We start from the raw sequence: 15,640 nt of genomic DNA, 5'->3' as shown, positions 1-15,640 counted from the left end.
TTTCCCCCAGATCGCTCCGCCCCATCCTCAGGTTCTAACTTTGGCCCAGGACTCCGCCCCTCGACCCCAGCACAAAATCGCCCCGGGTCCTACTGTAGAATCAGTCCTTGAACACTTCCTCCACGTCGCCAGCTCAATCTGGGTCAGAACCCAGACTTCCACCGCAGCCCCGCAATTTGCCCCAGTAGTAGTCACTTCGTTCCGCCCCTGCGGCCGGAATTAAAGTTCTCGAACTACACGTGTATGGCGAGCTAGTCGGCGCGAGGACCTCAGCGGCAGCGCAGCTGGCAGGTAAGCGGCACACGCGCCTCACATTTAGGGCTTAGGATCTCCAGGCTTCGCGCTCATCCGGCCCGGAAGCTGCGCCTCTGGCTCAGCCGGACTGGGTCAGGCCAGGGAGCGGAGCCCCAGATAGCCCAGGACTCTGCTTGGACGCGCCCCGAGGGGCTGCCGCGCCAGATTCCCCCATCCAGGCAGCCACACTCAGAGGGTCGTAGTAGTTGTCCACCTCTGGACAGCCCCACTCAGCCCCTTCTTCACTCTCTGGGCCTCCCAAAAGACAGTCAGCCTTGTCCTCAGGCCCACACCCAGTTGTCCGCCTCTGACACCCTTACCCTTAGGCCCGCACCCAGTTGTCCGCCTCTGACTCCTCTCCCCTCAAAGGATTCTTACCTTGGCTCCTCCTCTTAGCCCTAGTGAGGCTCCCCCCTCCCCCCGACCCCCGCCCCAACACACACACAGTCTCCAGGCTTCCCTCAGAGCAAGTCTTTGCTTCCACAGACCTTCCTCCTTTGCCTGTGAGTCATGGCAGCTCCCATGAAGGGCAAAGTGTGTGTGGTGACTGGTGCCTCCAGGGGTATTGGCCGTGGCATTGCCTTGCAGCTCTGCAAAGCAGGTGCCACAGTTTACATCACTGGCCGCCATCTAGACACCCTTCGCGTTGCTGCTCAGGAGGTGAGTGCTTCCTCTGGGACCACAGTTGCAGAAACCACCCAAGAGAGCCTTCCACTTAACCGCTCCCTTTCCTAATCTCTTACCTGAAACTATACTACTACTCAACAAGATGTGAATATTTATTCAAAGTGGAAATTTAAAACCCCGTAAATAATTTCAGGTAAGGTAGAATTTTGCCGCCCAGTGAGTTTTATGAAAAAACTTTGTTTGAGCCAGGCATGGTGGCATGTGCCTATAGTCCCAGCAGCTACTCTGGAGGCTGAGGCAGGAGGATCGCTTGAGCCTAGGAGTTGAGCCATGATCATGCCACTGCACTCCAGTCTAGACGACAGAGGGAGACACTGTCTTAAAAAAAAAAAAAAAAAAAAAAGAAAAAAGAAAAGAAAGAAAAAGAAAAGAACTTTGTGTTTGAGAGCAGAGATTTTGGAATTGTAACTAAAGGGTTGTGGACCTGTGTTTTCCTCTATTTTAGGCAAGACTTTATTGAACTGTACATTTTTTGCTTATTTACTAGACTTCAGTTAAATAAATATTTGAGTATCCATGATTTGCTAGGCATTGGGTAAAGCACGGAAGTTACCAAGACTAATGAGATCTAATTTCTCCTCTTCAAAGATTCAGTCCATGGTGGAGTACAGTGGCTCATGCCTGGCGTCCCAGCCCTTTGGGAGGCCAAGGCAGCAAGATCACTTACCTGCAATGTCCTTCAGAAAGGAGGAGGTCAGGTCTTGAAGGCGATTTAAAAAGGTTTCAGGGACTTCAAAATCAGCTGGCTTACATTCCCGAGCTGGGGCCTTCTGTGCTTCTGAAGGAAGATTAAGAACATGTGCAGCCTTTTGGAGACCAGTCTGGGCAACACAGCTAGACCCAGTCTCTACAAAAAATATTTTTTGAATAATTAGCTGGGCACAGTGGCCTGCACCTGTAGTACCACCTACTTGGGAGGCTGAGGCAGGAGGATCATTTGAGCCCAGGAGTTCGAGGTTGCAGTGAGCTATGATTGCACCACTGCACTCCAGCCTGGGTGACAGTGAGATCTTGTCTCTTAAAAAAAAATAAAAATTAAAAATGAAGATAGATTCCAACAGGAAATGAAGTACAGAAAGCAGTCATTTCAATGTAATGTGAATATGGTAAATTGTAAGAGGGAGATATGCACAGAATACTCTAGGGGTGTTGGGGAGCATCCAGATGACACAGGAGAGTGGCTAGGGAAAGTGGTTTGGGAAAGCATCCTGGAGGAGGTAGGTGGTTCTTGAACTGAGTTTCGAAAGGTAAGAGGTAAAGGAAGTTAGGAAAACCTTTCCAACAGAGGGAGCTCCATAAGCATAGGGACAGTGTGTGAAAGAGTAGATGTTGAGATAATGCAAGGGAAGAGTAGTGAGTGAGAGGCTGGAGAGGAAAGAGTCGGTCTTAGAAGACCCTAGAAGAGAACTCAGGCTTCATTCTCTAAGAGATGGAGATCCAGTTAGGAGATTTTGAACAGGGTTTGTGTTTTAGATGGTTCGTACTGGCTGGATTATGAAGAATTAATTTAAGGCAGACAGACTGGAGGTCAGGTGAGTAGTTGGGAGGCATTGCAGTAGTTCAGGCAAGGAGGGTAATAGGGGAGGATCCATAAATTTGGAGAATAGGAGGATTGTTCTTGGATAAGGGACTCTTCTTCCTCTGAAGTTGGAGGTTTGTGGGCATTTGTAGAGAGTGAGACAGAACAGGAAGTAGAAATCATTCATGGCTGATAGCTTTGGTTTTTTCAGTTACCAAGCAGGAGCATTGGTGGAGCGAGGGTAAGAGAGCTGGGACTGAGCAGAGGTTCTAGGTGAGTGGTGAAGGGTGGGAGCTAAGGCCATGAGAGATGGAAAAGACCACAACAAGGAAAAGGATGCTTACTCATTTCTCAAGAACAGACTCCATGCCTCACTTGTTCTTACCCTCTACTTGCAAAGTACAATGCCTTGCATGGTACTTTGAGAAGTACATTAAGAAGAAGGAGTGAACACCAATGCTCTTTAGTCTCCACATCCTCACTCCACACCACATGGTGGGCCTCAGTAAATGTTTGTAGATTATTAAAACTTACATTGCAATTCACCTTGTTCTGGGGTGGGGAGGCCTATCATTCCTGAAACTACTCAAACAGACACCAGAGGGCAGCGTTGCCTGCCATGTTGCCTCTGCAGCTGGCTCTCCTAGGATTGTCTTCTCAGTGCTCAAGTCCACTTTTGGTTGAGGGAGTTTTGTCATGACTCACACCCGTGTGTGAATGTAAGCTCATATCCCCTGTCCTACTCCAGGCACAATCCCTCGGGGGCCGATGTGTGCCTGTGGTGTGCGATTCAAGCCAGGAGAGTGAAGTGCGAAGCCTGTTTGAGCAAGTGGATCGGGAACAGCAAGGGCATCTGGACGTGCTGGTCAACAACGCTTATGCAGGAGTCCAGGTACCCTTTGAACTTTGGTCCCAGCTCCACATTTCTGACCTCCCCATCTGATCCCTGCATCTTCATCCCCACTCATTGTCCCTTCCATTACCTAGCCCCTCACACCTCCCTGCCTTCAGATCATTCATCACCCTCCCTGTGCCTTCCAGACGATCCTGAACACCAGGAATAAGGCATTCTGGGAAACCCCTGCCTCCATGTGGGATGATATCAACAACGTTGGACTCAGGTCGGTGCTCCACTGCCAGGGCCCGTGTTCCCTCACTCACTTAGCCAGCTTAACAGCCAGGCCTTTCCTTACATGCCCTCTCCTTTTCCCTCTGGCCTCCCCCATCTCTTTCTTCTCCCTTCTGTTCCATTTATCCCACTTACCTCTGGAGAAGTTCCATCCAGGTGAGTCTGTTCCTGAGAATGTCAACTCTTGCCTTGTTTCTGTCAGTAATATTTATCAGAACAAGCCCTTGGCCTCTCTCCTGCCTCATTCTCTGCCCATCCAAATGAAAGACCCAGAAGGGAGAAAGCCTCCTCCTCTCAGTAATGCACACAGCCTGTAGTCTATACTTTCAAAATGGTTAGAGGGAGAAATTGTTTTATTTTAGACCAGGAGAAGCTTAAGAAGGAGTGAACACCAATGCTCTTTACTCTCCACATCCTCACTCCACACCCACAGGCAAGGGCACTCATGGGTCAGAGTTGGGAGAGCAGGGATATCACTGGGTCACACCGGGTCATGTAGCCCAAGAGTCAGATGAAACACAGCATTTAGAATTCGCCTAGCGTAATGTGCACCAGTTATGCCTCCGTTACTGTTGGAATGATGTTACGCTCTCATGTAATCAAGCCATGCCTGATGAATGTGATCAGTCACCTGTGGGAGTAACCACCAGATTATCGGCAAATCTGTGACTAAAGCATGTAAGAACACCCACCGCTCCAATTTTGGTACTCTGGTGACAATCCCAAGGAAGCAGGATTAGAATGCAATTGTGATTTCCAAAGTGGAAGGAAGATCATTAGGACAGAGAAGGATGGTCAGGCCAAAGGCAAGAAAGGAACACCCTAAGAGCTGGAAATTGGCCAGTGTTCATGGCCATAGCCTGCAAAGAGAGGTGCCTTCCACACCCTCATCTCTTGCTGGCCTCAGCCTCCCAAAGTTTGGGATTATAGGCATGAGCCACCACACTCAGTCCTGCCCTGCTCTTTGTATATACAGAAATATACATGTATCTTTATATTTGTGTGTGTATGTGTGTGTGCGTCTTAATTTTAAGAAGTCAAATCTGTCAGTCTTTTATAGTTTCTATCTGCGTGTGATGCTAAGAAAAGCCTTCCCCACCTCAAGTTTATAAACACGTTTGATCATGTTTCTTTCAGTACTTCTGTGCTTTTATTTTTTATATTTAAATATTTGATCCTTTTAGGCTTAATTTTAAAATAATAGATGAGACAGAGACCCAATTCCCCCAACTCAAATAACTGGTCAGTTGTCCCAAATGATCCATCTTTCCCCACTGACTTGACAGGTTCCTTTTGTAATACACTGCATTCTCACATATACTTGTATCTAATTATTCACTGTTTTGTTTCATTGACTTATCAGACTATTGTTACACTTGTACTGTATTCTTTTAACTATTATGTCTTGTACATTTTAATTTATTTTATTTTATTTTTTAGAGATGGGGTCTTGCTGTGCTGGCCAGGCTGGTCTCAAACTCCTGACCTCAAGCAATCCTCCCATCTCAGCCTCCCAAAATGCTGGGATTATAGACATAAGCCAGCATGTCTGGCCCGTGTGCATTTTCATATGGGTGACAATAGGGGTAGGGAAAGCAATCCCCCCACCCACAAGACATTAGTCCTTTTTTCAGAATTTTCCTAGCTGTTCTCTTTCTCTTTTTTTTTTTTTTTTTTTTTTTTCACAGTGTGACAAGCTGGCTAGAGTAGGCATCACACTGGGGAGGGTGGGCAGCTGAGACCTTGGGGCTCCTGGGAAGGGCAGGGTTGGTGGAGCATTCACAGTAGAAGCAGAGAGGGCAGGGCAGGAAAGTGACATGGCTAGGTGGCTCTTACCTTGCCTTCCGCCTCTCCACAGTGTGACAACCTGGGTCACTCTGTGTCACCCAGGTTGGAGTGCAGTGGCACAATCTCAGCTTACTGCAACCTCCGCCTCCTGGGCTCAAGAGATCCTCCTGCCTCAGGCTCCCGAGTAGCTGGGACTACAGGCACGTATCACCACACCTGGCTAATTTTTGTATTTTTAGTATAAATGGGGTTTCACCATGTTGGCCAGTCTGGTCTCAAACTCCTGAGCTCAAGTGATCTGCCCCGCTGGCCTCCCAAAGTGCGTGAGCCACTGTGCCCAGCTTTTCTGGCTGTTCTCACATGTTTATTATTCCCATTGAGCTTTAGATTATTTTATCAATTCCTCCAAAAGGTCTTACTGAGATATAATCCAATTTGACTGAATCTATGGATTGATTTACATAGAAATGATGATTTACATGTCAGTTCTTAGCTTTTAAAGATTTTGTCTGCACTTATTCTGTCATGGTTTTATAGTTTTTCCATGTAGATACTATATATTTCTTAAATTTTCTCCCCCTGAGCAATTTTGTTTGTAATTGTTATTGTGACAGGGCTCTTGCCTTCCATTTCATCTTCTAAAGATTGCTATTTCTCATCTGTTTCAGTGTTTTGTTTTTTTTTTTTTTCCGAGACAGAGTCTCACTCTGTCACCCAGGCTGGAGACCAGTGGTGGCATGATCTCGGCTCACTGCAAGCTCCGCCTCCCGGGTTCATGCCATTCTCCTGCCTCAGCCTCCCGAGTAACTAGGACTACAGGCGCCTGCCACCACGCCCAGCTTATTTTTTTGCATTTTTAGTAGAGACCGGGTTTCACTGTGTTAGCCAGGATGGTCTCGATCTCCTGACCTCGTGATCTGCCCACCTTAGCCTCCCAAAATGCTGGGATTAGAGGCGTGAGCCACCACGCCCAGGCCTGTCAGTGGTTATTTTGACCAGTTTTCCTCTCAGAATATGGCCTCAAGCCCCTAATTCCTCAGGTTGCTACCCTGCCCTGTGTAGCCTTCCTAGTGGACAACCACCACCAGAAGGCAGGGGAAGCTGCCAGAGGCTGCGGCACCCAGGCCAGCACTAACATGGTTCATTCCTTCTTCCCTTGCCGCACCTTCTAGAGGCCACTACTTTTGCTCTGTGTATGGGGCACGGCTGATGGTACCAGCTGGCCGGGGGCTCATCGTGGTCATCTCCTCCCCTGGAAGCCTGCAGTATATGTTCAACGTCCCCTATGGTGTGGGCAAAGCTGCGGTGAGGACCCAGTGGCATAGGAGCTGAGGAGGTAAAAGACAGTGATGGTACTTATAGCTCAGAAGGTACAGTCCCCAGTGGTCAGAATGGTAAGGCTGGCTCCTCTCAGCTCCTCCTCTGCCTCATCCATGGACAGTTCCTTTGCTTGTGCACCTCTCGGTTGGCTAGAGTAGGCATCACACTGGGGAGAGTGGGCAGCTGAGACCTTGGGGCTCCTGGGAAGGGCAGGGTTGGTGGAGCATTCACAGTAGAAGCAGAGAGGGCAGGGCAGGAAAGTGACATGGCTAGGTGGCTCTTACCTTGCCTTCCGCCTCTCCACAGTGTGACAAGCTGGCTGCTGACTGTGCCCACGAGCTGCGGCGCCATGGGGTCAGCTATGTGTCTCTGTGGCCAGGAATTGTGCAGACAGAACTGCTGAAGGAGCATATGGCAAAAGAGGAGGTCCTGAAGGATCCTGTGTTTAAGCAGGTTGGCAAGGGGAGGGCGAAGGAAGCAGAGAACACAGGGGAGTCAGCCTCTCCGTCCTCAATAACAAGACAATAACAAGAGCAGATACTCCTATTCACCAGGTGCTTACTGTGGCAGGTGCAGGGCTGAGCATGGGACACACATTATTTCCTTTAATCCTGTAAGGGAGATACCAGCTCCATTCTACGGATGGCAAAACTGAAACCCAGAGAGGTTTAGAAACGTTTTTGTTTTTTGTTTTTTGTTTTTTTGGTTTTTTTTGAGACGGAGTCTCGCTCTGCTGCCCAGGCTGGAGTGCAGTGGTGCAATCTCGGCTCACTGCAACCTCCACCTCCTGGGTTCAAGCAATTTTCCTGCCTCAGCCTCCTGAGTAGCTGGGATTACAGGCGCCCGCCACCACGTCCAGCTAATTTTTGTATTTTTAGTAGAGACAGGGTTTCACCATGTTGGTCAGGCTGGTCTCGAACCCCTGACCTCGTGATCCACCTGCCTCGGCCTCCCAAAGTGCTGGGATTACAGGCATGAGCCACTGCGCCCGGCAAAAACTTGTTGAAGGTCACATATGTCCTAAGTGGAAAGGCTGTCTAGCTCCAAAGCCCATGCACTCGACCCCCACACCAGCTAGCTTAGAAGGTCCAAACACTATTTGGCACTACCAGATCCTTCCACTTAGCAAAGACAGCAGATCCTGGTGCCAGGAAACAGGGCTTACCTGGATATGGGGAGGAGTGGCTCTGGCACCTGCCAATACTTTGGATCCTGCAGGCCCTGCTTGAGGTCTTTGGCCTCTTTGGTCTTTGATCTCTTTCTCCTGGAACAGAAGTTGAAACCGGGAGACTTGGGCAGTGCTCTTGGAAATTAACCCTTCACTTCTCTGCCCCTGTTTTTCAGTTCAAATCAATCTTCTCATCTGCAGAAACCACAGAATTGAGTGGCAAATGTGTGGTGGCTTTGGCAACAGGTGAAGTTTGGGGGCAGCTGGTAATAAGAAAGGGCATGGAGGATGTGTAGGGTGGTAGCATCCAGTGGCCAGATCTGGCTCAGGAGTTGATTGAGGAACATGTCATTCTTTTCTCTGTTTTTTGAGGCCCAAGGGGTCAGCATTCCCAGTTTGAGTCTGGGAGCCTTAGGAGTGGGCTCCTGGGAAGTGTGGGAAAAGTCCGAGGCCCAAGAGCCTTCCTAGGAACAGAAAGAAAGAGTTTTCCAGGGCTCCTGAGTCTGTTTCAGCAGTGCCCTGTCCAACTGGGCCCAAACCTTGTCACTCTGCACACTCCCCTGCCTGCCATCTCTACCTGTCTGTGTGCCCGCAGATCCCAATATCCTGAGCCTGAGTGGTAAGGTGCTACCATCCTGTGACCTTGCTCGACGCTATGGCCTTCGGGATGTGGACGGTGAGGATCCTGGCACAGCAGCCAGCCTTGACTGCTATTCCCTCTGTTCCCTGCCCACTCCTCCCTCGGTCTCTCCAGCCAAGGTGAGGGTATCTGAGGAGTGGGAAATGAGAATCTAATCCTCCTACTCCTGTTGTTCCCAGGCCGCCCTGTCCAAGACTATTTGTCTTTGAGCTCTGTTCTCTCACACGTGTCCGGCGTGGGCTGGCTGGCCTCCTACTTGCCCTCCTTCCTCCGTGTGCCCAAGTGGATTATTGCCCTCTACACTAGCAAGTTCTAACCCTCCTGGTCTGACACCACGTCTCCGCTTGTCTTCTCATTTGGGCTTGGTGGTTGGTCCTATCTCAATGAAACAGCAGCCTTTCTTGCCTACCCATACCCTTGATATGAAGAGAAGGACTCTGCTGTGTGTCCGTGGTGAGTTCTGGGGTCTGCCTAGGTCCTTTCTTTGTGCCTTGGTTTTCCTTGTCCTTCTTTTTACTTTTTGCCTTAGTATTGAAAAATGCTCTGGGAGCTAATAAAAGTCTCATTTCTCTTTCAATATGTTTTTGACTGCTGATTCTGTGCTCGGCAACACGTTAACTATTTGGTAGAAGGACTCAAAGATGTATAAATGTGAAGCTTCTCAAGGGGTTCTGCCCCAGGACAAGACCCCTTTCCTCCAGACCTGTTCCTGCTCTGCCCTGCAAGACCTATTTCCCATGCCCCAGCTGAGGAGCAGAGTCACTCCACAGCTGGAAGCGGGCACATCCAGTCACACTGGTTTTCCACCCCCATTCCACCATCTCTTCAGAGATGCCTACTACCTTCTAGCTGGGCCTGATCTCTGACTGAGGCCCAGTCCAGCAAAGGCAGATTCCTTGGTGTTTATGATTTCCTGGAACTTGGGGAGAAGGTACTGCCTGAATCCAAGTGAGGGACAGAGGAATAGCTGTGACACCGACAACTCTCATCCTTCCTCTCGGGGTGGTACTACCTGAATTGCTTTCTGCAGAACTAATTGCATGAGCCCTATAGAGCTGCCTTGCCTATGCAGGAGGCTGTCCTAGCCTGAAGCAAGGCAATGGGGTGTGTTCCTAAGAGGAGCCAAGGGCTATTTTGAGGGATCCTTCCACCCAACAGCCTAGATAACCATCCAAAGTGATGGGATGGCTGCCATAACTCAGAGAAGCATAAATCATTTTACTTATTCAAAATCTTCAGAGTGAGAGCTGAGGCTTCTCCAGGCTGCCCATGAGGTTGGCAGAAGGCTTCCTGTGGCTTTCTGGGGACCGTCCCCGGTTACCGTTCCAGTGGTGAGTGGAGTGACTCACCGGCTTGTGAGAGCTGCTGATGCGCATCTCTTCTAAGTCCTCATTCAGTGACTTCATGTGGTGTCTTGAATCAGCCATGGCAACAGTACATGTCCCATGGAAGTCTACAAATGCTACCAATCAAGGCTTTCTTTTAGAGAGAGGGCTGGCTTATCAGTACATGACTGGTATAGAACTTTTGGAACTGTGTACCTAAATGCCACCATTTGCTGTGGCAGCTAATTAAGATCACAGTGATCAGATTTCCTCAGCGCCTGTTCACCCTCTTCCACTTACCAGCCTAAATTCCTGTTATCCCCTGAGGTTGGTGAGGGGCAAAGGCAGTAGCCTATGTGATATAAAAAGAAGATGGGCCTCAGGACCACCTCTAGCCTTGCACAGCCATCATTAAAGCCACCAATGGGGCTGGGCATAGTAGTTTACACCTGTAATCTCAGTCCTTTGGGAGGTTGAGGAAGGTGGATCGCTTGAGCCCAGAAGTTTGAGACCAGCCTGGGCAACATAGGGATACCCCATCTCTACAAAACAATTTTTTAAAAAATTAGCTGGGCATGGTGGAATGCACCTGTGGTCCCAGCTACTTGGGAGGCTAAGGTGGGAGGATTTGGTGAGCGTGATCATGCCACTGCACTCCAGCCTGAGCAACAGAGTGAGACCCAGTCTCAAAAAAACAAAAACCACTATTGGAACAAAGCCTTGCATGATGGTATTGTCTCCTAAAGTCTCAAGATACTATGAGGGAAGCATGGACTTCAAACTCATATAAACTGTCATGCAAATCCTGACTCCACCACTTTGAGAATTAAATGAAATTATATATATATATATGTAAAGCACCAAGCAATACATAACCACTGAAATTGTCAATTCCTGGTTGGGCGTGGTGGCTCACGCCTATAATCCCAGCACTTTGGGAGGCCGACTCAGGTGGATCACGAGGTCAGGAGTTCGAGACCGGCCTGGCCAACATGGTGAAACCCTATCTCTAATAAAAATACAAAAGTTAGCCAGGCATGGTGGAGCATTTCTCCAATCCCAGCTATTCGGGAGGCTGAGGCAGGAGAATCACTTGAACCTGGGAGGCAGAGGTTGCAGTGAGTGGAGATCACGCCACTGCACTCCAGCCTGGGCGACAGTGTGAGACTCCATCTCAAAAAAAAAAAAAAAGAAAAGAAATTGTCAATTCCTTCTCTCAACAAATAAATCTAACAGCCTGCTCTGTACCAGGCACCATTCTTGGCTTCGGGATAGAACAGAGAGCAAGACAGACCAGGCCCCCGCCCACAGAAGACTTTCATTTCAGCCATGGAGATTTTAGAAGTCATCTAGACCTTCCATTTATTGAAGGCAGTGAGTGAACTGGGACCCCAAGAGTCCATAAGATGTGAAGTAAGACCTCGGTCCTGGTATCCCAAGAAACCAGAAGGAACAGTGCTATTCACAGCAGACCACTGTGCTGCTCTCTGACAAGGTTTCACTCATCTTAGAAACATAAGCCATGGAGTACACCACCCAAGGGAATGGCACATGGACAGTCATTTTTGACTGAAGATAGAAGAGATTCAGGATGTGAGAAGCCTGACACTAGAGAACACTAGGACATTTTGGGGAATCAATACTCATTCAAAAACATTTGTTTTTTGAAACTCTCTGCCCAGCCCCGTGCAAGACACCAGGGAAGACTAGCTGAATTTGGCGAGATGAGTGCTACAGCTACGGTAAACTACCCAGAGTGCCCTGAGGACACAGGAGGAAGGAAGCAGCATGCCTGGAGAACTGAGGAAGGGGGCGAGACTAACCAGACATGTAAAGGATGGGCCGGGGGTGGTGGTGGTTTTTTTGTTTTGTTTTGTTTTGTTTTGTTTTGTTTTGTTTTTTGAGACGGAGTCTCCTTCTGCCGCCCAGGCCGGAGTGCAGGGGCGCGATCTTGGCTGACTGCAAGCTCTGCCTCCCAGGTTCATGCCATTCTCCTGCCTCAGCCTCCTGAGTAGCTGGGACTACAGGCACCCGCCACCACGCCCAGCTAAGTTTTTGTATTTTTAGTAGAGACGGGGTTTCACTGTGTTAGCCAGGATGGTCTCCATCTCTTGACCTTGTGATCCGCCCACCTCAGCCTCCGAAAGTGCTGGGATTACAGGCGTGAGCCACAGCACCCAGCCTTGTTTTTGCTTTTTTTTTTTTTTTTTTTTTTTGAGACAGAGTCTTGCTCTGTCGCCCAGGCTGGGGTGCAGTGGCCGGATCTCAGCTCACTGCAAGCTCCGCCTCCCGGGTTTAGACCATTCTCCTGCCTCAGCCTCCCGAGTAGCTGGGACTACAGGCGCCCGCCACCTCGCCCGGCTAGTTTTTTGTATTTTTTAGTAGAGACGGGGTTTCACCGTGTTAGCCAGGATGGTCTCGATCTCCTGACCTCGTGATCCGCCCGTCTCGGCCTCCCAAAGTGCTGGGATTACAGGCTTGAGCCACTGCGCCCGGCCATGTTTTTGCTTTTTAAAGGCAGGTACTAAGACACAAAAGTAGCAGAACAGCTAGAATTTTGATGTGGCTTAAATTTAGATTGGATATGGAAAACATTTCCAGAGAGAGAGTGGAGTAAAGATATATGACTGAGACTTAAATGGTGGATGATAGGTTTCCACTGAGGATCCACCTTAGACCCTGAGTAATTTATGAAGTACTCCCAGGGAGACCAGTAAGCAGCGTTGGTGAAGCCAAGCACGAGCACCTTCTCAGCTGCAGAAAGCAGCTTTGGCATGATGCGAGGGAACAGCTTTGGCATGTAAGGCCTCAGAGCAGTTCCAGCCTGGGATGAGGTTTTTCTGGGCTTTTATTCCCACCAACACTACCACCAGCACATGGTGCTCAGTGACCATGGAGCAGTCACTGGGTACACTGCCACCCAGGGCAAAGCAGTCCAGGAGGCCAAAGGCAGTCCTCCAAGAAGGGCTGCAGGTGCCAGCCTGGAAAGCACAGAGTGGGGACTGGGCACGGTGACTCACACCTGGAATCCCAGCGCTTAGGGAGGCAGAGGCAGGTGGGTCACTTGAGGTCAGGCATTCGAGACCAGGTTGGCCAACATGGTGAAACCATGTCTCTATTAAATACAAAAATTAGCCTGGTGTGGTGGCGTGTGCCTGTAATCCCAGCTACTCAGGAAGCTGAGGCAGGAGGATTGCTTGAACCCGGGAGGCAGAGGTTGCAGTGAGCCAAGATCGCACCACTACACTCCAGCCTGGGCAACAGAGCGAGACTCTCTAAAAATAAACATAAAAAACAAAAAAAGAAAGGAGAGAGTGGGGGGTCATGCACAAAAATGAAAAAGTTCAAGGGGGATCTGGGCAGAGCATTAACACTGTCAGCTGCAGGAGGAATTAAGCAGAAGCATAAAATCATCAGATTTGAATTTTGGAAGTTCACTGGGGCTGAGGTGTAGGGAGGATGGACTAGAGGGAGGAGAGAAGCAGACACCAGAGGAGTAGCCAGAAGGCTAGCCCGCTATCAGTATCCCTGGGATGTGATGCAGTGAAGGTGTGAGCAGATGAGACATTGTAGGAGGCAGAGTCAACAGGGACCTGGGACTATTGTGGGACTGTGGTGGTGGCATCCCTGGCTTGAGGGATGCCATGAAACCAGCAACAGGCACAGAGAAAGAAAGAATGTGCCTGAGCAGTGAAGGAGAAGCCGGTCTGCCAGACGTAGCACTGGTGGGGCACTGAGGGCCTGACCGAGATGCAGCCCGCCCCAACTGGAGAAAGTCAAGGTTCTTGGCAGGTCCCTGAAGACGCTTAATTCCTCAAAGGAACCCAGGGAGAGAAGAAGAAATTTTTGTTTTGCATTGTTACTTTTTTTTTTTTTTTTTTGACAGAGTTTCTCTTTGTTGCCCAGGCTGCATGTAGTGGCATGATCTCAACTCATAGCCACCTCCACCTCCCGGGTTCAAGCAATTCTCATGCCTCAGCCTCCTGAGTAGCTGGGATTACAGGCACCAGCCACCACGCCTGGCTAATTTTTTGTATTTTAGTAGAGACGGGGTTTCACCATCTTGCCCAGGCTGGTCTCGAACTTCTGAGCTGAGGTAATCTGCCTGTCTCGGCCTCCCAAAGTGCTAGGATTACAGGCATAAGCCACTGTGCCCGGCCTGTTAATTTATATTTTTCAGAGGTAACACATTCACATGGCTCAGAATCCAAAAGGTATTGAAGGATGCACAGTGAAAAGTCTCCTTCTCATCCCTGCCCTCAGCCCAGAGGCAGCTAGTGCTACTGCATTCTTGGGTGGCCACAGAGAGAGCCCATACCTTACAAGCAAACATCTAAGATATTCAGAGAAGAGATTTGCTGCGTGCAAATCTGGGCCTCTCTCTCCAGCAGAGGGATCATAATTTCCAGTCTGAGGCCCACTCTGGCCCTTGTGTCCAACACTTCTAAGTGCACTCAGAGCCCCAACCCCTTCCCAGGTCCTAATGCAGCTGCTCCCACCACCAGAAACTTCCCTACTCCACCAGCAGAGAGGGTAAGAGGAAAGTGTGACAGCTTAAATAGAGACTAATGACAGCAGAGAAGCAGTGTGAATGCCTAGAAGAGACCAGCCTGAGCAGCCTGGCCCAGCCCCGGTCTCCTCCAAGGAAGTGGACCCAAACATGGCTGTGAGATGCATGTCACATGGAGATTCCTCTTTGTAGAACAACCGCCCAAGGGTTGTGAAGTATCAGAATGAGGCTGACTGTGGAGCCTCTTATCTCCAGGTGTCTCCACTGATGTGAGCTTTGACCAACTGGTACATTAAACAGGAAGAGGATGGGTGCAGGGCTGGACCAAGGGATAACTGACTCCAGGTTTACGGACAAGTCACTGAGGAGGAGTTTCCATCTTCCTTCAGGAAGTCCCCTTTGGGCCCATGAGTAGGAGGGGAGGTCTCTGGCAGGCCAGGGAAGTGAGGAGGCGATGTGAGTGACAGTGGGGTGCGATCCAGGCACAGAGAGTGAGGAGCACGCATGAGGGCCCCATGGGAACCCAGGCCCAGTGGAAAAATCCAGGCAGGCGGCTGGGCCTAGGGCTGCCCTTTCCCTTTCTCACCCTGGCTCCTACCCACCCATGACCGCCAAAGGCCTTGGCACTGTCTCTGAGGCATCTGTCTCCTACCACCCACGCCAAAGGCCTTGGCACTGCTGCTGAGGCATCTGGTCCCTTAGGCTTTTGGCCTCCCTATCCCTGGGGAGAGCCCCACCTACGACCTCAGAAGTCCTTTGCCACAGCCCTCCCCATCACGTCCAGTCCCTGGTCTTCCCCTCGTTTGGCCCATCCTTTCCACCAAGTGCACTCCCCTGGGCCCTGCTGCCTCCACCTTCTTAGGCTTCCCCTCCTCGCACGGCTCCTCCTGACCCCTCAGCCCATCACCTGCCTGTCCTCACTGGCCCCTGTGCTCTAATCCCATCTTTAACCCTCCATCTCCTGGTCAGCTGGCGTTTGTGCAGCCTCCTGTGTGCCCATCCTGGGCAGGGCAGGGTGGACAGGTACAGGCAAGCCTTATGAGACAAAGGTCCATTTCTCAAAGCGCTTCCAGTTGGCGTCATGAAAACATTAGGCAACCATGGCAAGACCCAGGGTGGGGACTCAAAGGAGCAGGAGGGATCGCCACAGCCAGGCATCTCCCTAGGCTGGACACAACTCTCGTTTCATCCAGGTTTCACCTTCCTGGGGGTGATAGAACATTCTTATCCCTGCCTTTCTCTGTGAAGCTTCACCTCTGT

At 50.0% G+C, this 15,640-nt stretch overlaps 1 protein-coding gene across 3 annotated transcripts; it reads left to right on the top strand.

The window, feature by feature from the left end:
• The first annotated feature begins 8 nt into the window (after positions 1–8).
• On the top strand, positions 9–9,126 carry DHRS1 (dehydrogenase/reductase 1). 3 transcript variants are annotated; one of them, XM_077938592.1, is made up of 10 exons: positions 9–184; positions 266–291; positions 781–954; positions 3,249–3,392; positions 3,542–3,621; positions 6,590–6,722; positions 7,044–7,190; positions 8,082–8,151; positions 8,501–8,581; positions 8,725–9,122. In XM_077938592.1, the coding sequence occupies exons 3-10, from the start codon at positions 805–807 to the stop codon at positions 8,859–8,861; spliced, it is 942 nt and encodes a 313-aa protein (XP_077794718.1). In that variant the 5' UTR covers positions 9–184; positions 266–291; positions 781–804; the 3' UTR covers positions 8,862–9,122.
• Positions 9,127–15,640: the final 6,514 nt, after the last annotated feature.

The sequence above is a fragment of the Macaca mulatta genome, chromosome 7, assembly GCF_049350105.2.
Source record: "Macaca mulatta isolate MMU2019108-1 chromosome 7, T2T-MMU8v2.0, whole genome shotgun sequence".
Lineage (NCBI taxonomy): Eukaryota > Metazoa > Chordata > Mammalia > Primates > Cercopithecidae > Macaca > Macaca mulatta.
Note: the sequence above shows the minus strand (reverse complement) of the source record. Positions and strands in the feature narration are given on the sequence as shown.